This window comes from Danaus plexippus, chromosome 8 (genome assembly GCF_018135715.1).
Source record: "Danaus plexippus chromosome 8, MEX_DaPlex, whole genome shotgun sequence".
Classification (NCBI taxonomy): Eukaryota; Metazoa; Arthropoda; class Insecta; order Lepidoptera; family Nymphalidae; genus Danaus; species Danaus plexippus.
Genome location: NC_083542.1, coordinates 4050374 through 4072419, shown reverse-complemented (window position 1 = coordinate 4072419; position 22046 = coordinate 4050374). Strand labels below are relative to the sequence as shown.

The 22046-nt window shown below is 31.6% G+C and overlaps 1 protein-coding gene across 2 annotated transcripts; it reads right to left on the bottom strand.

The window, feature by feature from the left end:
* Positions 1–416: 416 nt before the first annotated feature.
* LOC116773230 (uncharacterized) lies at positions 417–21632 on the bottom strand. Of its 2 annotated transcripts, none has more exons than XM_032665653.2 (7): positions 21244–21632; positions 13616–13745; positions 4386–4491; positions 3118–3260; positions 2101–2198; positions 1026–1191; positions 417–654 (listed from the first exon to the last, which is right to left on the bottom strand). In XM_032665653.2, exons 1-7 carry the CDS (start codon positions 21367–21369, stop codon positions 551–553), a joined length of 873 nt encoding a protein of 290 aa, XP_032521544.1. In that variant the 5' UTR covers positions 21370–21632; the 3' UTR covers positions 417–550. The 2 variants fall into 2 exon arrangements, with proteins under 2 accessions (XP_032521544.1, XP_032521551.1); XM_032665660.2 differs by lacking the exon at positions 1026–1191 and adding an exon at positions 1760–1925 and having other exon boundaries at positions 21244–21630.
* Positions 21633–22046: the final 414 nt, after the last annotated feature.

The following is a 22046-nucleotide window of genomic DNA, read 5'->3' as shown; positions in this document are numbered from 1 at the left end:
AGTACATGAACGCTAGGAACAGGTTGTTGCTCTTAGACTTCCACCTGTAACGACCGACCCGACAGCTGTCGTAGTACGAATACTCCGGGTACGGGATGTACGAGCCCGTGGAGCGATCCAGGGGCACCATGATCGGCAAATCCGTCATAGACGCCGGCACATCCTCGGACGAGTCGTAAGCTTTCGTGTCGTAGTTCAAACTGCTGTATTCAGGGTTTTGGATGTCTTGACTCTGATTGCAGACGGGCACGCTGCGGCTCGTGTCCGCGGAGACGTTCGATCTGGACCTGATCATGGGGCGTGTGGACGAGAAGTCCATGGACGTCTGGAAGCTCCTATTGGTCGGAGTCTCGTCTATCCTGGATAAGGTCGCTCTTCGCACTGGACGGTAGACTTTCTTGTCGCCGAGTTTCGGTCGTTTGATTCTCGCGTGTGAGTTGAATGTGTCCATGTTGACGGATGGTTGGTGTGTGAGTCGTGTGTTGCGCGCTGGTGCCTGCGGGGCGGGGACGTTGTGAGCCGCCACTAAGTCCCTCATCTGGTCGCTTGCTCAGTAGTTGTAAGGTCCGTATTGAGAGCCGTGGTAGTACGGCCCGGGGTACGCCTGGGGCGGAGGGTAGCCCGCGTACGCGTATTGCTGCTTTTGGGGGTACACTGGAAATGTTTACATGACATTATATTTACTTTATTCGTCGCAAATTATTTTTTGGATCAAATATTACAAATCTGAACTTATACCACACCTTGGACACCGTATTATATCGAAACAACATGCACCCAAGAATTATAATATCAGAGTAGCTTATATACAACAGTTAAATCTTTATTCATTAAAGATTCGAATTTGGAAAAATATAAAACAATAACGGGAATGAATGAATGAATGAATGATTTTATGACGGAAATTTTGCGTTCCAAATTCCTTCCCTTTTGATCGAAGGTACAAAGTCTTCTATATGTACCCCATCGAGTGCACGATCTATAGACCGAATGTTTTGCTTGTTTCAATGAATGGGATTCGTTACCCGGCATGAGGTACTGCATGTTAAGCGCCTCCTCTCGCTCGCGTTCACCGCGCAGACAGATGGCGGCCGACGAGAACAAGATGGCGGACATCAGCGACAGGCCGACGCCGCACCACGCTACCATGTACGACCAGTCGTACCACACGCGAGCGTTATCACGCAATATCTGGTTTATTGATGGATGCCGTGGTAGGAGGGCGTTGTTGGATAACGAGGATTTTGTATATTGAATTGAAGTTTGACAATATATTGTTATGTATTGCGTGTTTGAACATGTTGCATGTATTTTTGTTTTCACCGATGCAATGAATTCGTATAGGAATGGAAGGACGTCCGGGATATTTATTAGGTATATATACAATTCCCATGTATTAATATAAAGCAGGTTAGTATGGCGTTTTAAACCAGATATTAGGATAGCGCGTTTGTTATGCGTTATTTGGTCGCAAATCCGTCGTTAACGAAGTAGCCACGTTTCAGAGAAACATGAAAAGAAAAGAAAGCCTTTTGTTAGTATCAGATACTTACCTGATCATCCTTAACTTAAATGTGCTTCATATCCGCATTGTTTATATACATGGATGTTGATTTATATGACAGATGCATTTCGAAGACGTATTTAAGTGTATATGAAGGCACATAAACCATTTATAACCTGTAACCTAATCCGTAACCGTCAAGCGTTATTCAGTAACACCAAGATGGCGTCGACCCAGTCCAAGATGGCGTCTAACCTGGCATTATGTACTGCACGTTATTCTGTTGTTCGCGTCTCTTCTCTTTGCTTAGACAAATGGCGGCTGAGAAGAATAATACAGAGCTGCCGAAGGACACAGCTACAGACAACCAGGCGAGAATGTACGACCAGTCGTACCATATTGAGGAGTTGTCTTTTAATACCTGTGTTGGGGATCAGATATCTTTCATGTGACTGTAGGATACCTTATAGGCCTTTACAGGGCTGTCACTTCATAAATTCCGAGACGAAGTTTGATTCAAAACAAAACAGTCGTAAAACTATGAAATGTCAACCCTAGAATTACCCTAATTTTTCTGGTGTCACTAAATAACTTACATTGGGCCACTGCTGATAGTATTCTTCTCCTACAACTTTCTCCTTCTCGTAAAATTCAACAGCATGCCATAACGCCATAGCCCCGGCTGACAATAAACCTGTAAAGATGACGTGACTTATATGAATTAAAGTTATATAATATTTATATGAAATAAAATCAATCATTAAACATTAGAAACAAGAATAATTGAAAAAAAAACAAGATAAAGACGAATAGATTAAATTTTAAGGAAAGAAGAATAAGTTATAAGTATAGGGTATGGAAACGATAATTGGTGCAAAAGTATCAGTACAGCTCCTCAAATACTGTAGTGTACGCTTAGCACAAGTTTTCATCGTCGCTGCAACGAAACGTTTGGCGTCTCGAAATCAACGACATACATTAGTACTACGTGTGAATATTTAGGAATGAAAAAGTGTAAACGCTCCGTATGTAGTGACGATAAACTTGGACACGCGTTTAATAAAAATACATTGAGAATTAATTCATAATATTCTCGATCGACCATTTTGACAGCCACCTTCTAGAAGGCCGTCGTCAGAAGGTTATATTTAATAAACGTCACTCGTACGTAAATACATTAAATATTTATAATCTGTACACTTCCACCCGGAGGAGAAGCGCATTGTTGTTTTTAATTTATTATACAAAAATAATTAGATTTGAAAAAATACTTCATTTTTTCATTTGATTATATTATACGTAATGCAATTTAATTATGTTCATTTAAATATAATTAAAAATTCCCTCAGTTATGTTTATTTTTTTTTGCTTTTTACATAATAAAATTACTGTTCGTTTGTACATATTCTAGTTATTGACGCATTTTCTTAAAGATTTTTTTTTTCTGGCGGAGACTGTTATTAAAGAAATTGTTATTTATAATTTGAAATTGAAGACAAAAATATATTTTTAAGTCTCCAATACAAACATAACATACGGAAATGAACCGTATATGTACACACAGTGTTATTTTTCCAGCCTGATGTAACAGCTTAGTAAACAGTCATACTCACAGGTGACGAGCATAAGTATGGCGGTGGCGGTGATGTTCCCAGGGCTTCTCTTCCAGCAGCCCACGACCCCTGTCCAGAAGGCGATGAAGAGGAAGAGGAACGCCACTATGAACAGCGCCACCGTGGAGCGAGCCATGTGCAGCCTGGTTCAGATATTTTGGAATCAAAAAGGACTTCAAATTATTGGAGCCATTCTCAAACTGGACGATAGCGCCCCCCGCTTCAGTAAGACACTCAGAAAAAATAGTTACGTTCTGTTGAGACCTGGGTGGGGGGGTGATTTGTAATTTTATTTAGCTAGGCTAAGTAATAACGAGTTTTTAGTAGGTGAAAAAGGGGTGCTTACAAAATTATTTACTTTACAAAAAAGTTTGTGAACACCTGGTCTATAAATTATAGTATCATTGATTTATGATGGCGAGGAGGTAGGGTCCAGAGTCCAGGTCAAATCAAGATTAGACTGGATCCAAACCAGGTCTCTACTACGAATTACAACTATAAGTTCGTTACGGTATCATCAGAATGCTAATTCATGGGGATTTCGACAAATTTTGTTATGTGTCATAAAATTCACAGTTATGTAACTTAAGCTTGACTTAAATTAAACTTAAAAAAAAGTCTACTGAATACATTATACGTGTATATATATATATATATATATATAAAGTGTATGTATAGAGAAATAATATTTTTAATACAATATGTCAATGCCTATATTAATAAAGATGATAATAGTTACGTATTCATTGAACAGAGTTTCGTAGTTGTAATTATATTAAATGTGGTTGAAAAAAAATATGTTAAGTTCAGATTTATCGCAGTCAAACCGAGAAATATCAATGCAAAGATATCAGACACAATGTTATTGAGAAATATTTAATAAATACGTATTAAACAATACTTAAACAAGCTTGCTTCGATCAGATTAAGATTAAAAACAGCATATCAAGGTCTTTGTGTGTGACGGTTACTTTCTTAGCGTTCTGGGTTCGAACTTATAATTAATGAATAAATCTATTTTCTTCATAATAAACACATTAAAAATTCGTTACGTAGCTACGAAAAAGTTAATTAGACGGTTGCTATATTAATACTCAGACTTTTTTAACCTTATTTTTCGTTGATATATAATGTAGCGAGTTTACATCTGTAGTTTTTGAGTAAATAGTTAACATACAAACGTAAATGTAAGAGAGAACACTCTTGTTTGTAAGTGGGACAGTCTGTTTGTGTGTTGATTTAAATTTCTATAACAATATATCATTAACCTGTTCATAGCGTCGTCTGAAAGTCCTTTGGTTTCGTTGTTCTCATCTGGCACGAAGTAGTCGACATTACTGCAGTGAGTCTCGACAGGCGACAGGTAAATTTCAACTGGAAACAACATAATATTCACATTATAATTCATTTGATAACCACAAACATAACCATTATATTTAGGACCATACATATGTCCCATACTACAATCTCTTTCGTCATCAAAATCCAGTCGGACTTGACCTTTCCGATTTAACTTTCTCACTACCCACAACTAAAATACATTATACATTCACGTGTAATACAAATATCAAGATATACAAGACGCTGATTACTATGAAATTCCAATAAATTGACTCATTCGAACCGGCAACCGTTTCCGTCTGCAAAATAATAACTTACAAGAATGTTATACATCCTTGTGCGTGGAAATTTTGAATCCGTGTAATAAAGTTAGAAGGAAATCTTTATAAAACCTCTTTAGTATACTATTCGATCTTATTTTTTAATTGTTCGTCAACAAAAAGTTTTTATGATTAAGATCAGCTACGTCATTTAACAAGCATTAAATATATTATATAAAATATTTAATTATTAATACATATGTCAAAATATTTTTCGTCGTAAGCCTACCAGAAACGTCTACCTTAATTTTTAAATGCATTGTGCCATTGTTTCTCGCTTCCTATTTTAAAAGCTTCCCATAGTTACGGCGAATGATATGTTCACATTGTTGGTTTCTTAGAAAAATGTTACTATCAGAAGATAAGTTTTCACTTCATAGTTTAGTGAGTGGAAGCCTTTACATGCGTACAATATAGTTCAATACCGTAGATTTTATTTGGTGTTATAACTTAAAATAACGATCGTAATTCAAAACTCCGAACAAAAAAATATTACTTAGAAACCAATGATCGTAAATCATTTAAATCACAGGCAAATTGTGTCGTCCGAAACAGAAGCAATGATGAAAGCATTACAAGATCAATTGCAAGTCAAAACGAAATATTTATATAAGATTTTTATTGACAATAAATCATAACACACACATTATGCAAATATAATAATTATTTTACCAACATTAAAAACATATTGAGCTTATAGTTAAATTAAAAAAAAATCATCGTTTAGCTACCATATCGATGTATTACGGGGGTTACAGATTCGATTCCTGTTCGTGTCGATAAATTTTTCATTCCCTATTTTCTAATTTGAATTTAGAACATGCTGTGATTTTTTTTTTGTTTACCAGTCCTCGCTATTAACGGTTATAGTCGAACACAAAGCAAGGTAAACTCAACGAATTAATGTCCAATAATTTATAATAGTTAAAGTTCGACCCACATTGAGATTCCAGCTCCAAACAGGCCTGAATAACACCAAGATTAGTTGTAAACAGTAAGTAATTCAAATAACATCGGTAAAATCATTTAAACGACTGTCAATACAATTAGCTCGGATATTAATAACACAGATAAATATAATAATGAAGTATAAGAAAGTTAACAGCCGAGATGAAATCTCACGAATATTAAAAATTTCTAATACTTTTACGAGTGAAAGTCAAGTTATTATTCATATATCGAATACTTCTTTAAAAGCTTAATTATTAATTAATATTAATGTTTTATATCAGATAAAGATTAAGCACATCTATTGCTTTGATTTGAAGGACTAGCTGTAGTCCGCTGTTTCGTTCGCGTGACCTGCGGGTTTGTGCTGAGAGAAAATATTTATAATGTGAATTGTACGATATATTATATATATGGTAACTAATAGACAGACATCTGTTGTCTATTTCACGTGACTTCATACACAATAGAACTGTTATATCTTGATCCTGCGATAACTATACGGAATTCCGGGATAAATGTTATTCCTGTTTGAGCTACAGTATTGTAATGTTTCCTCTGAATCCCGATAAGTAGTTTTTGAGGGGAATAACAACAAACATCCTCACAAACGTACCGATTTTCTATATTTATAGAAGAGAAGTGTAATACAATACTACGAGCTCTTTTAGGCATTTTTATATTGTTTTCATTCACGACTGTGACTAGGAGAATTGATAACGTGTCTGAAAGTAAATTTACATTGCAATATTCCCCTCAAAACCTGTCCATCAATTTATATTTGTAGAGGTACGTGAAGAAACGGAGTAAAAAAAGATTTTGAAAATTGATAAACATATATATTAGAAAACAGCTATACTGACTCAATCACTCACATCATAATTTAACGATGGCTTATTAAAAAAACATATCGATATATTATCGATTAATTTCAAATTTCCTCACGTATGTTCGGCTGTATCCAAATGGGTAACCCGGTCGGCCGTAGATCTACCAAGGTGCGGTTAGAAAGTCGCGGAATCGTTTAAATTGTATGATTGTCAATATCTTCTTCATGGACAAACCAATACTAACCAATAAGACTGAGATAATCGATTATATTACAATAGTTGTATTTTTTAATATATACATATTTTGAATCAATTGCGCTAAGCATTATGAATACGAGAATCACAAAAATTTTACGTAAAATATATAAATAATTTTAAATACAATTTAAAATGTATATAACAGGAGACATTACAGAATATGTTTAAGTTTAAAATTATATTTCGACCTTCATAGACAAATGTGGACATAAATAATGATCAGCCCGCTGGTATAATGACGATTTAAAGAGTTATTTAGCTTTAAAGCAATAATAAATAAGTGGTATAAATTAAATTTAATCTTCTATATATAAATATACTGATGTCTGACGTTATACAAATAACACGATGAAATGACGGGTATGGTTTTAAAATAAATTTAACGGTCACTTTTTAGACACTTCATACTCATATAAAATTATTAAGGTTTGGACAAATGACGTTTAGCACGGGCACTACGTGTAAAGTGATTCCATTTCCTTGTACGTAATGACACTATGATGAAACAATGCAGACGAAAACACGGATATTAACTAGTATCTAAATTAATATACACACATTAAAGATATTCACAAAATATATGAAGTAGGCAATTGGAACGAAAATTGAGAAATTAGATTACAAATTTCATAATGTAACAATGTTTGTTGAAATCTCAATTTTTTTACGATCATAAGTAAAACTGTAACAATAGTATTCAGTAAAACATACGAGAGCAAATTTCACACGGTATTTAGCAAGGAAATCATAGTTATCTGGTGGAAAGTCAGATAATTAAAAACTGCCTTTACGTAAATATAAACGTGTAACACTTACGTAATTAAACATACACATTAACATTATTATATTTGAGCTGTTATAATAACTCAAACGGTTATACATAAGAATTGCAGTTCCGTTAAAAGGAAAACTTTCTTGCGTGCCCTGCGAACATGTTTATTTTGATTTAAGACATTTTTCTTACAAAATTCACGTTGCGTAGTATTAGTTACATATGTAAGTTTGACTTTCATGTACCTTGGCACCTTAATCATATATTTTAAATTCATTGAAATGAAACCTCGAGTTACAAATCACTGATATGCTTCGTAATACTACTGACTGACTGATTGTAATACTATAATATTTACTAAATCCTAAACCGTGACAAGTTACAGTGCAATAGAAAGTTATAATGAAATTTTTATAACACATTTAATATTAAAGAGACGGAAAAGAAAACGTTAGAAGCGGTCGGCGTTAGTTTTCCAGGCGAGTTTTCACTTTCTCGCTTTTCTGTCGTTTAAAAGGCGGCGGTTACTAATTAAGATTGGTTCAGGTTACGACAAACGTGCTGTCTGAATACGGAGAGTAGATTCATAAAATATTCATTGGTTAAAAAACTAACTAATAGATTGAGGACATGAAGAATTTTTACGAACTGATCTATTAGTATATACATATATTATATATTATATAGGAACTTTTAAAAAGTACTTCCAAAAATTAATCTCTACTGTACATATATAAATAAAATTGGAATTTCCGTTTGTAATATTGAAATAATATTTTTTTTTCTACATGCATATGAATATATATATCATATATTCATGTATAAATATTTTTTTACAATTTTTGTATGTCTGTTGGTTCTGGCTAAACTCTGAAATGGCTGGACCGATTTTGAAGGGACTTTTATTGGTAGGTAGCTGATTTAATAAAGAGTACCTTAGACTACTTTTTATCCCGATCCCGAAATCAGCCGTTATAACCCGCGAGTGGGAGGCCGGACGCATTTTTCTATACAGATTTATACTTTTATATATTTTTGATAAGACATAGTTAGTTTAAATACAATAGAAATCAAAACTAAGTATGTCGTCAGTATAATCAACATTGAATAGTTGTTCACGAGGCTGATATTCAGAATGAAGTCATGCGACCATTGTTAGTAGCGTTCGTGACGATCGTATATTGTACTACCCTTAGTTTCTTTAAATGTTATCATTAATTATCACGTTAAATTGGACGTGCATAATGAGCATGCGTTATCCATTTTTTTTAATTTTCTATCATATATAGTATTAAAGTACTAATATGACGTTAACGACCAAAGCATTTTACAATACTATAATTATTTATTAATGACTAAGAACTATATTTAAATTGTTCACACAGCTGTTAAGATTGTATTATAATTATTAAATTTGATGTACTCACGTTTCCTTGAGAGGCCGGAATCTGTTCACGGTACATAGTTGTTACAACACAGTATGGTTAATTCGTTTACGAAACCCTAAACGGTTTGCCGAAACTAACCTTGTTGGATGTTGTTATTAATGTTATTTTTACATTGTTTACAAACGGGTTATTATGTTATTATATATAAGGTTTCTATTAATACGATAATAGACAATCATATGATTTTCGTTTAATAACACGAGTAATATGTATAGATTATGTTTATAATATAAGCTTATTTGGTATTTTAAATATATGTATTAATTTTAAAAAATTAAGAAAATATTAATTACCTTACATAGTTTCACTTGCTATGACAACAAATATCATCCACCCATTGAATAAGCAATGCAAAAAACAATATCTAACCTAATAGTAAATACATATACATTTCCTGAACCAACAATCATCTAACTATTGATAGATTCATCCAAAGAACGAGCCATGTATTTATCCAACCATCCAGCTACCTATAGGTCCATATTTATTTTGAGTTCTGTTAAATTTCAGTTTAGTGCTACATGTTGTGTTTTTTATTAAAAAAAAATGTAACCACGTCATAGTTTTATGGGTGGTATAAAACTTGGCTCATCATGAGCTCATCTAATGATCTCAGTATGACACCATTTTGAGATTAAGGGATTTGGAGATGTCTGGCAAATCCTAGATATGCTCACCAAATTCTATGAACTAGTTCTGTCTACGAATTTTGTCGCGTTGATAATTTCGTTATTTGATAAGTAATGACATTATATAGGATAATTATGGTATTAGTGAATACTGATATACCAGGTACAAAAATTGTACGTGATGGATATGATTTCTGAAAGCAAATAAACAAGATTGTATAAATCAGTAACGTAATTAAAAAGGTTGTCAATATATGCATTATATACACACGCACACGCACACACACACACACACACACACACACACACACATATTTCATGTATTTATATATATATATATGTATTGGATACTTAGGGTAATTTCGAACGGCTAATGTTATCCGTAGTTATTCACTTCTTCCCTGTTAAATTCTGTTTATTGCTAACCAAATGACCAAACCAATTAGAACTAATAATGACGCACAATTTAAGTATATTATAAGTTATACAACACGACTTCACATAAAATATTTTCAGTAGTACATTTTAAGAGGAATATACATACATATATACACGCATATATATAAACACGAGAACCAGATCTTATAAGCTAGACTTTCAATTTAACTAAGTATATAACTGTATATAAGGTTTAGATTTTAAGTCCCAATAAGTCATGTATTAAGAATTCGATTCGTTCTACTGGTTGACCTCTAGCTAAATCTAAGTTTACCAAGTTTATTTAGGACACATTCACACTGGAAATTTATTTGACAAAATATATAAGAGCATAAAAAACCTTTTATACGGTAATAACTATTTATAATTGCGTGTTTTAAATATGTAAATACCCTTATTGAAATAAATTATTCTTTATTTTACTTATATGTCCAACATTTAATATTAAATAATTTAAATTAAACACAGACTGTTTAATAGTTGACCAAATGTATATGCATAGACAAGAATCTATCCAAAGAGTCTAAGGCGTTCTAAATACCACAGACAACTTATCTATAGAATTTACAATTAGGTATACCTTAGAGCCGTTTGCTTCTCATTAAATAATTTATATTGTGAATAATAAAACCGTTATTACGTATATTGACGTATTATGATTTCTACGTGTATTATGATACATATTCTACTAACTGTCGGTTCGTAGTAACGGCATAGATTCTAAATATATATAGTGATGAGGAAATCTTAAATATTCCTTTCATATATCATCAACAAAACCAGTTGTTTCAAGATGCGACCTTTCAAACTCCACTGAGAGCGACTCATCTTTTCTCAGCGTTATTCTCGCACGACCGGTCGCCACTCGGTTTGTAGACCGACGATTTCACCTGACGTTTTATGTTAAATACATAAATTCCATCGAATACATTTTTAGTTCACTAGGTATTAAAACCTTTTTGCTTTAACTCACAATCTTACGTACAACGATTTTCACACATACAGCCGATGTTAATTACATATGACAAAAAAAATATTGCTGCCGTATTAACACGAACTGGTATTAATGTAATTATTAAAAAAAAAATATCTGTCCTTATTAACATTTTGTTATGTTTATAAGGTGTGTAAAAGTTACATTCAATTCAGTTGCATGACTTGTGTGAATTAATTCGCTAACAAAATCGAGGTGTTGCCTCACTAACCTGCTCAGTGTCGATGTTTGTATTTAGGTTATATTAGGCAATGGTTACATTTCTATTCTCTTATTGTATTACAATTGAATTTTAATATTATATGTTATTTATATATTGTTCTAATAAACTCATTGTTTTCTGCATTGAAAACGAAATTTAAAACTGAGGACAAGTGGTCAAGGTTAATCAATCGGAAACGAGCAAGCTTGTCGCCGTAAAAAAAAAACAATGAATGAATCTTGTCGTAACTAACAATCCGTATAAATTGTTTCCGTACATCCGATTTCATTTATAAATTTAGTTGTAACCTTTTAGCTTGAACAATAACACAAATATTGATTTATTTATCAATTATATTGATTAAATAAAAATATTCTTCAAAAACTAAGACAATATTAATATAATTAGGATTCATTACGTCACTTATTGAAATATTATTGTACTAGGTATACTATACATATAAATGAATACTTCAGGTAAACTTATATATATGTACGTAAAAATAAAAAGTAAACAAATTGTTTTAAACCGAATTTGGCTCACCAATATACGACGACTTAAAAATATATTTACACAAGTAAATCCCGATTGTTGTTTTATAGAAAATTATGTTTCAATTATTGAGAATCTCAAATTAACTGCAAATATATAGAATTTGGAACTTCTACGATATAAAGCTGTATATTATAATTGGGGTCAGGAAACCGTTCACAGTAGTGACGTCACTGTGACATTATACACATTAGGCATAAGTCACATAAGTATATGAACGTGTCCTATCAAGCCTAGTACACATTGTTGAAGCGATACAATATATGATTGTATTTCCGTATAAGATAACAAATTTAACATGCTTAATTGTACTATAATTAAGATGTTGTTTTCGATTTCTACTTTATATGAACCATATTTTAAAACAACATTAAAAAAGGCGGGAATGTAGGTACTTATTTTTTTTTTTTATAGTGTCACTTTGTATACGGCTAAAATCGGACGGCATTCAGCCTATCACGTACAGCTCAGACCTTCGGCGACACGTTAAAATTATATTCAAATTGTCCTACATTATACAAACGTGTGCTGGTCGTACTACGTGTTAACACTACCGATTGCGATGTAAGAGGGTCGTAAGGCCTTACTTTCGAATTGGTATCGAATGTAAAGAAAATATTCATTAGTTATAAATGAAAGGTCCTTCGCGAATGAACGAACAGACTGTAATTAGGATATACATATACGTACCATATACATAACAACACATATGTTCTAAAACAACAGACACTTTATACATTTATAATAAAAATAATATAGTTAACATATTGATTACATTGTTTCCATATTACATGTGCTGAATACAAATTCCACTGGAGTCAAGACCAGAATTCTTCAAAATTGGTTCACTAACCGTCGTTAGTGTCGGCCATTTGTAATATTTAACACCGGACAGTTGAATGAGACGCATAACATTTTAAAAATAATGAATTATCTATGCTCTTAGTAATTTTCTAGGCTAAGTTGACTGCAGGCTGACTACGGTGGCTTTCACACCGGTTCCATTAGAAATTTTGCATGACACAAAATTAATCTTCTTGAAAAATAAAGCGATCTTTTAATGATATGTTATCTTTGTGTGGACGCGGTACAAAATATATTCATATATTAATAAATAACAGTTATCTTGAACATATGATAAATCAAAATAATATTAAATTTATAATTAAATTGTGGTTCAAAAACGTAAATATTGAATGTTTTAAATCAATTATAAAAAAAATGTTACAATTAAAATCTTCATACAAATGAAACACCGTAATATTAATGGAAGGTAATAAGGTCAAACACAAAACACAACATTAACTTATGCAAAATTGTGCAGTTAGACATGTCTTCGTGCTACACACGCTACATAACATACAAGCCAATATCACCTCTATTCTAATATTAATTTGTGTCAAATTCGTAAAACAATGACGCCTTGCTCCAATAGTTCTTAATAACTACATACATGGAAATATGCGTAATTGGGATAAGTGTAATAGAAAAACGCTTTGAACTAGTTCTGGACATACAAAAAGTCTCTTTGATAATAGCCGCTTCCTAATAACGATCATATTTGTAATACTCTGGCTTATTTAATAATATAATTGATTTTAATTTTATAACAACGAATCATATCAATTAAATAAGGAAATAAAAAATATTCAGCTTTTAAATTTTACGTTTCCGAACGCGTCATTGTGATGTTTTCGCACCTATAATCGCTATTGTAGTATTTTAGATGTGTGTAGTGTGTGAATGTAACATATTCTGGAACATACCAGTATTCGGTCGCTCCTTGGGGTAGCAGATACGGAACAAACCCCGCGTCCTTGTGAAGAAGTAGTACTTGGTGTTTAAACTGTCCAGGATCGCTTGTGAATTGATGTCAGTGTTCTCTGTCACGTACGTCTGTAAAGAATACCATTTAAAAGAAACATCCAAATGAAAATATACAAAATATAAGCGATGACGTAAATCAATACGGAAATAAACTAGGCAATAATGTGTTCGATATACAGACACATTAACAATTTCCTTATTTTACACTCGTATAGTGCATATTGTGCTAACTTAAATACAAATATGTTATAAAATTTAAATAAACATTCATAGTAGAAAAACTTCCATTGTTTACATTAATTATAAAATACAATGAATTAGTTTGAAATGTTTCAATAATTCATAGTAGTTTCTGAACGTTTAATCTTTTTTTACATTTCAAATATAGAATCTTTCCAATGTTAAACGAAACAAATTTCTTCATTTCATTATTAGAGTTATAATTTTTTATTGTTAATACCTAATACGTAGAATTAACTAAACTATTAACAATAATTTGTAACTAAGATGGCGGAGTAGTGAAGCGTGGGGTAAACATAACCGGTCTCATTCCAGACTCGAGGTGATCCTCAAGGGCGGACATAATTCACTATTAAGAGTTCTCCGAAATTACTTTAACCCTTCATAATATACGAACTAAATTATAAGAGAATATTTTTAATATTGATACCATTAAAATCGTTTTAAAATAAGTAATTGACATCAGTTAACACAGACCAAAAATATCATCTTTTTTTGTATTCTTAATTTAAATTCATTCATCTGTCCAAGGAAACGTGTTATATTACAAAAATTCTTAAGAATGAAACTTACAAACTGAACATGAAATGTCTGTACTAAAATAATAGTTTTTATTATATATTAAACATAGCTATGAATTTTTTTCACTTTCTATATATAACTATAATATATATAAATAAATTATACTGAAGTTTGTATCGAGTTATTACTAATAATAATAATATAAATAACAGAAAAAAAACTGCTATGTTGTTTCAAGTTAAGTCACATGACACGGCATAGTTTTTAACATATATTTATGACTGAACGCTATATCGTCAAACAAATCCAAACGAAGCCGTTGCAAAAGCCAGTATTGATGTACAATAATATACAGAACATTGCACACGTCACTGCTATATGTGGAAATGAAAGTAGCTGACACAAGACAGGTGGATAAACATGTATGTATAAATAATTCAATTTCTATTACGCCAAAGACGTTCTGTGGTAAAAACTGGTTCGTTGGAGCATGAGTCGACTGAGGGTGCAAAAACTAATATCTCTAGTACATGAACTAACCGGTAGCAAGAATCATTATACATTTCATATATTACAATATATTGTATGTCTGCATGTCCGTTACACTATCAGGCCTAAACTGGTAATTAAATATACTGCTAGTAAGTGAGTAATTCAGATTATTTAAATGAGCATACAGTAAACAGGAAAATTATTAATATAAATTATGTTTGTTGAATATATATGTAGATTTCGTAGTATATAGATAAAATTAAGTTTAATCACCAATTCATATATAATATAATGTGTAAGAGATTTAAGAAATGAGAGATTTAAACAACTATTGCTAGACTTTATTGCAAAGCACATCCTTAATGCACTATCATACTATAAATATATTATACAGGAAGGATATTACTATTCTTATAATACGACACTGCTATGTATAAATAAATATGTATAAGTAATAACTATTTTCAAAAGTGTGGATCTTAATACATTTAAGTGTTATCCATAAACGAACACTAATAATGTCTATATACTAAAAACTCTACGTCTGCAGTTTGTCTATGAGAACTTATGATAAGGGTGACGGTAATAGGCGGACGAGTAATGTTTTTCTGATCGTCTGTAATCATCCGACCGGGAAGTTCTTTCAACTTAGGGCCGATTGTTTTTGATTACCCGATTGTTTTAAATCATCTAAAACAATATTAAAGTTTTGTTTATTACATGTATGACATATTACTATTAAAATATTTCGTATTTTATCTAAGTGTTAAGTTTAATATGGAGGCCTGAGTTCAACAGTGGTTTGTTTGCTGTTGATAAAAAGTTATACAAACGTGAATGCAATATTATTCTATTTAAAACAAATTCAATATAAGTATTTATTTAAATGAAAAAAAAGTTTTCTCATATTAATCGGTTTATGTTATTTTATATCTGCATAATACCGACGTTTCGGTTTTTTTACAGTTTACAGCAAACGTGATCACCGACAGACGAGATGGAACCGAAAATCTTAGATAACTTCTTTATAAACATTGTTTATAATAATACCTATAACACGAGACACACATAAATATTACATAGAAATATATATATTTAATAAAAAAAAAAAGTATTTATATATAAAGTATTCAGAGTATTTTCATTTAATATTTGCTAGTGTGGTGAGAGTCGAACACGTCGGGCCGTAGTCTCTATGTGACACGGAAATCAAAAATTGACTTTCGTTTGCAATTAAAACAGCTGCTGGCCATTGTCTATGTGCACTTTCACTCAGAAAACAGTGACATCCGGTCGATTTTGGCCAACCAATATTATAATGTCCGGCATGTTTGTATTATTAATTCATGATACTAACATAAAATATATCTAACACTTGCATTGCTTTACATTGATAATCAGTGCGTATAGCTAATTTGTAAGCAAAACGCCCCAACGAAATACTTCTGGTTCTGAGCGCGTTGAAATCTTAACTATGACATATTGATATACAATCTCCTTCGATTGTATTATACACGGCCGGGACGTTAGATCATACTATCATATATATGACGTACGTTAGTATTAGCATAGCTTTATGGAAAAAGCCGGAGCAAACATACACACATACTATCACAATGACTATTAAATGCATCATATATGAAAATCTGGTAGAAGGTATGTGAAACAGTTACTATGAAGACGGGAATCATTATAAGATGAATCGATAGACAAGATCCTTAATCATCATGTTGATAACATTGTGACGAGATGACTGCTGATAGCTCACGTACACGTTAATGGAACCTTTTTATGTTACTGATCATATCTTAAATTATTTGCACATATATAACGTTATATTAACCAATATTGATATAAGTATTTGTTGTATTAAATAACATAAAATAATATATATACTTATCATTAATTCCAGATACTCAAAACATTTAGAATTCCAAAGCAAGTTACGTTCAATGCTGCCATGATTGTTAGTAGTTAGTAATGTAAGTACTTTGTCTGTGAGGCATGCGCGTGCGCACCCGATAACCTTGCAATGCCGCTACACACACATTTAACACACTCACACATACAAAGAGCCCTTATGGCGATATCAAGTTCAGAAACCTTTGCTATTGTGTTTAAAACTGAGGTTTTATATTTTACCTCAGGTGTCATTGCATCCGGTAACAGAACCTTCAGATAATTTTATATTTTGTAATATTATATCAATATATAGTTGTTATTTTTTTTTTCTTATGAATACAAACTCCATGGTGAGTGGACAATTTGTTTAATTCCTTCTAGTTATGAATTTAACTATTTCAGAAGTTGATCTAAGTAACTATACTGAGTTCAGATATGGTTAACAAATATTACAAAGATATTAATACGATCAAATAATAGCACTAATATTTTCAAGATTATACATTTTTATTAAATTTAGTCTGACAATGGATATTACTTATAATAAGTACTGTTTCCGAATATATATAATATTTAAGTTATTTTGTGCTGATATTTGTTTTCAAAATTAAATAAAAATATTGAAAGATAAGTTCGTGAGCGTGACAATGAATTTAATTACGATAATTTGGAGTTAATTTTTAATCTAACAATTTTTTTAGTTATATGACTTATTATAAATAAATAAGTTATATAACAATATGTTTATTTGAAACTATTATTGGTAATACGTTAGTGACAAAGAACATAAAAGCCTACATATAAAATAATTCAAGAGAGAACCGACCTCAACATTCCAAGCAACATCTGCTATTAATGTGTAGGAATTGGGTTTCAACCTGCCATCAGATATCATACTGAACACCTCGACAAGTAAATGACAGGTTCAAAAGATTACAGGTGGCTTTGTGTTAGAATGTGTGTTACTTATTAAGTATACATTAAGCCTTTTTTATTATTAAGATATGATAATTTATTATATTAAAGTCAAACTATACAAGTGTTTTCAGCCGTACGTGTTCTGTTTTGTATTTTATTTTGCTATATTTTTGTGTCGATATTACAACGTATGGATGAAAAGAGGTTCTATTTGTATTTATCTATCATACCACAGATTATTAAATCTATAAGACAAATTCTTTGAACAAGAAACAGTCTCTCAAACTTCAAAACTATGCAAATAGAAAAGTTGCGTCTTTAAAAACATGTCACATACAAATTTATTGATCAACAACAGATCCAATTCCGATGAATACTGTACACCTGGTATTTTAAACAAAAAGCAAACTTTTAAATTTTTAGGACGTTTAAGTTATTTTAAAAGTAATACAATAAAAAAATACATAATTAACCGTCGTCGTATTAAAATATTTTACATAACAATGAAATTACGAAAGGTCCTAAACTACTAACGCACAATCATGGGAGAGCAATGCAAGACCTACATAAATTTAGTTAATTATAACTAGGTTTTTGTCGCGGTTTTGCTTATCCGAAATAAAGCTAGTAATTAAACGTATTTAGATACAAATTCTATGAAATATTACGTCAATGGAATCACATTAACATGGCTAACATTCAATTATTGGAATCCTCATCAAATTAGTATATTAAGGATTCCTTAGAAGGTCATTATGAAATACAAATTGGCGTTAATGTGCACAAATTACACCTAAACACTAACAATTACTAAGAATTACATTTCGACGGATACAAAAACGTTATCTCGTTGAGTAACGAAAGACTTTCATTATTAATGATCAAAAAAAAAAAACTTAATAAATTGAATTTCAATGAAATTATGTAGAATTAATGAACTGGCCCTTAACTAACCGGTATAGCCGACCCTATTGTGAGCGTTGCACAATTTTGTTTCGTAACCTCAGTATGTCAGATTGCAGCTGAGAAAGTGTAATGCAATTTTCATCGGATTCTTTTTGCAGGTGCAATTGTTTGATTTGTTGATTAAGACACGCGAATTAAGGTCGCTGTTAGGAAATTATTGCTCATTGATATAATCTGCATCTGCATTATGTTATATGTATGTATGTATAATAAAACGTCTCTCATATATATACACGTTCAGTGAAAGGCAAATACACTATGGGTATGTCATAACTTCAATCGCGAAAGGTGGTGATCGTCAAAACGTCGGGGAATTAGACACACGTTCAAAGCATTAAAACTTTTATAGATTATTTAAATTATAATTAAAAATATATTGGAATGCTATTGAAAATGCGTATCTTTTTATCCAGTCAACAATTAAAAAATCAACCAATTTGTACGAAATTAACATGAAATAGTAATGTTATATACTATACTCGTAGTTGGTTTCTTAAATGAGAAAAATATGTATAAATTTTCTTTTTGCATAACATTATCATAGGAACGAAGATCTCTTGACCATTTAGAAAGTACTCAAAGCTAAGAAGGTAACAATTAATAGCGTACATGAGAAAAAGTATTTTCCTACGCCTAATAGTACAGATAACGTCAAGAAAGCGGAGTACGGGCAACCTCAATCGGAAGTCGTGAGAAGACAAGAAAGCAGGTTGTATATAATAATTGTTATAACTTGTACATCGGTATTGAGACATTGAAAATAAACAATATTTTGCTGACTCTGTGGATTAATATCAAACGAACATATTATAAATAGCTGCTAACAAAAAAGGTATCGAATATGAGTAGAGTAGCAAAAAAATTATTTAATTTGCTATTTTAGTGACCTTGGGCTTAGATTCAACCTCGGATAAACAAAAATATACATTGGAGTATACATATAATGTTAAGGTTGTTCTACACAAAGTAATATAAAAATGATGACTTATTATAAAATTATATCTGAATTTTTAAAAGGTATTCATAATTTGAGTGTCGCAGACAGGTTACTCAATGCCTTTCAGTGCTATTATGCAGAAAGTGCCGCTTTCGACTCGAATAATATTAGTTTGCTTGAGTAACTTTCTTCTTTGCATAACACATGTTTACCTGATGTCAAGTGAATGGAGGTAGGTGCGTAAAAAATGTGTCGAACATTTATTGTATCACAGATATATATATATATTGAATAGAAAAAAATTCTTAGCACGAGTTTAAATACTCTGCAAGCTATGTATGGAGTGTCTTAAAAGCAATATGTGCGGGATTGAATGACTGAAAAACTGGTAGCTTTATATCGTCGAAGAAGATAGTTAAGAACAAAGGAACTTTAGATTTATGAAAAATAAAACCTCCAACCTTAATTTCTTGGCGAAAAGGCCGCAGTTATATTTAAAAAATAATGTAGAAGGAGCAGACTTGTGTGTTTATCGTAGTTATGCCTCAGCTATTAGCTAACTTTTTTGTATTTCCGAAACATCTCAAAGTCATACCATATTTAATCCACAATTTTGAAAAGGGATGAGCAGGTAGAAAGTTACGATCAGGTAGAAATCGTTTTTTGTTTCCACATTCATTTGCTGTGAATTATAAGGCAAAATTTTAACATCCTTTTAAAAGTACCACTCTTATTATAACGTGATTAGATTTCATAATCGGAGTCAATTTAACCTGTACCTCTTGATACGAAATTGCATTAGAACTATACAGACAGAATCCTGTTCTTCGTTCACATAAATACGTTGATGCCTTCACATATTAATGAAAACTGAATACTAGAAAATTCTATTCAATAAAGACAAAACCTATCACAAAACGAGCCAAACGTCTAATGGTTCATTGTTTCAACGACAACAGGAAGTTGGTATATTCAGACATTGTTTTATATTTGCACGAAAACAACTTCGATTATCAATCGGCAGTATGAGTAAATATATTATGTAGGTATGTGTGTGTGTTTAAAAATATTAATACGTATATATGTATATTGTAAGTTAAATTGTGTTTTTAAACTATAAAGACATGCAAGTGAAGCTATTATATGTATGTTTAAAATAACCGGGATTCTATGGTAGTTCGTGACGGCCTTTATCGCTTGTTGGTTTATCTGCACGAGTAGATGCGCAGGAGTCGCTCACGGAACAGTACAGTTACACACATGTTCGTGCTATTAAATACTTGCATATTTATGCGCATCGTGTCTCATAACGGTGTATAAGCAAGGACTTCATGTGTTACAAAAATTAATAACGCTACATACATTAAAAATTAGGTCTCATTTACGAACGTTTACTTGTTTATAAATTCGTCAAAATATATTTCTTTATAAATTTTGTTTCAAGAAATGAGTTATTTATAAAACATATTTAAAATCTAACAGACTAACTTTTTTTTTGAAATACCCTCCATTATTAAAAGTTCGAAATTTTTCATTTGATAAATGAATACAATAGAGAAAATAATTTAAAATAACTTGAAACTACTTTACCTGTATGTTACTACGCTTAACTTCGACATAAAGCCAGTTGTCTGTTGTAAATGCTATTGCCATAAGAGCAGCAGCAATGATTGCTGTAATGGTCGCTATAGACAAAGTTACCGCTGAGCAAGGCATTCTTACAACCTTTGAGATAACAATAGATAGAAGATAAAAATATGTATAAACACAATCACAACACAGTTTATTTGGTAAAGTTTATGTATGCAGCATTTTCGTAAACACTTAACGGGACGGGAAACACGACAGCACTCTCACAGTAAAATAAAAACTCATACGATTGCGGTCATCGCCTGCAGCGTACCGAGTTCGCGCGCGAGACTTCTTCGCCTACTTCGCACCGTCTTGCCTTGCCGCTCTCTTACGGATGTGAAACTTTCGAAAGCGAATGAGCTCCCTCAAGTGGCCAGAATGCAAATTAAAAAAACCAGTTTTGGTGATACCAGTTTAGAAAATAAAAAATAAAGAACTTATAAATCATAGCACATGTCGTCTACGAATATTATAATGTTCAAAATATTATTTGGTTCTTATCTCTATACATGTTCTTTCAATCGAGATTTGAAGGGGGATTTCGATATATTAGATTTTGCACATAATTCCTAAATCTTTTTGTTGTATTATGATGATGTTACTATCATTTTTCAGGTCGATTGGAGGGTACATTAGTATCCATTAAGAGTAAGAAAAATCAAAATAATTTTTGCTCTAAAAGTATTAAAGATAAATGGTGTGAAAGATATTATTTTTTTATTGATTTAAATTTTAATATGTTATTGTCTGCTTCTTCTGTC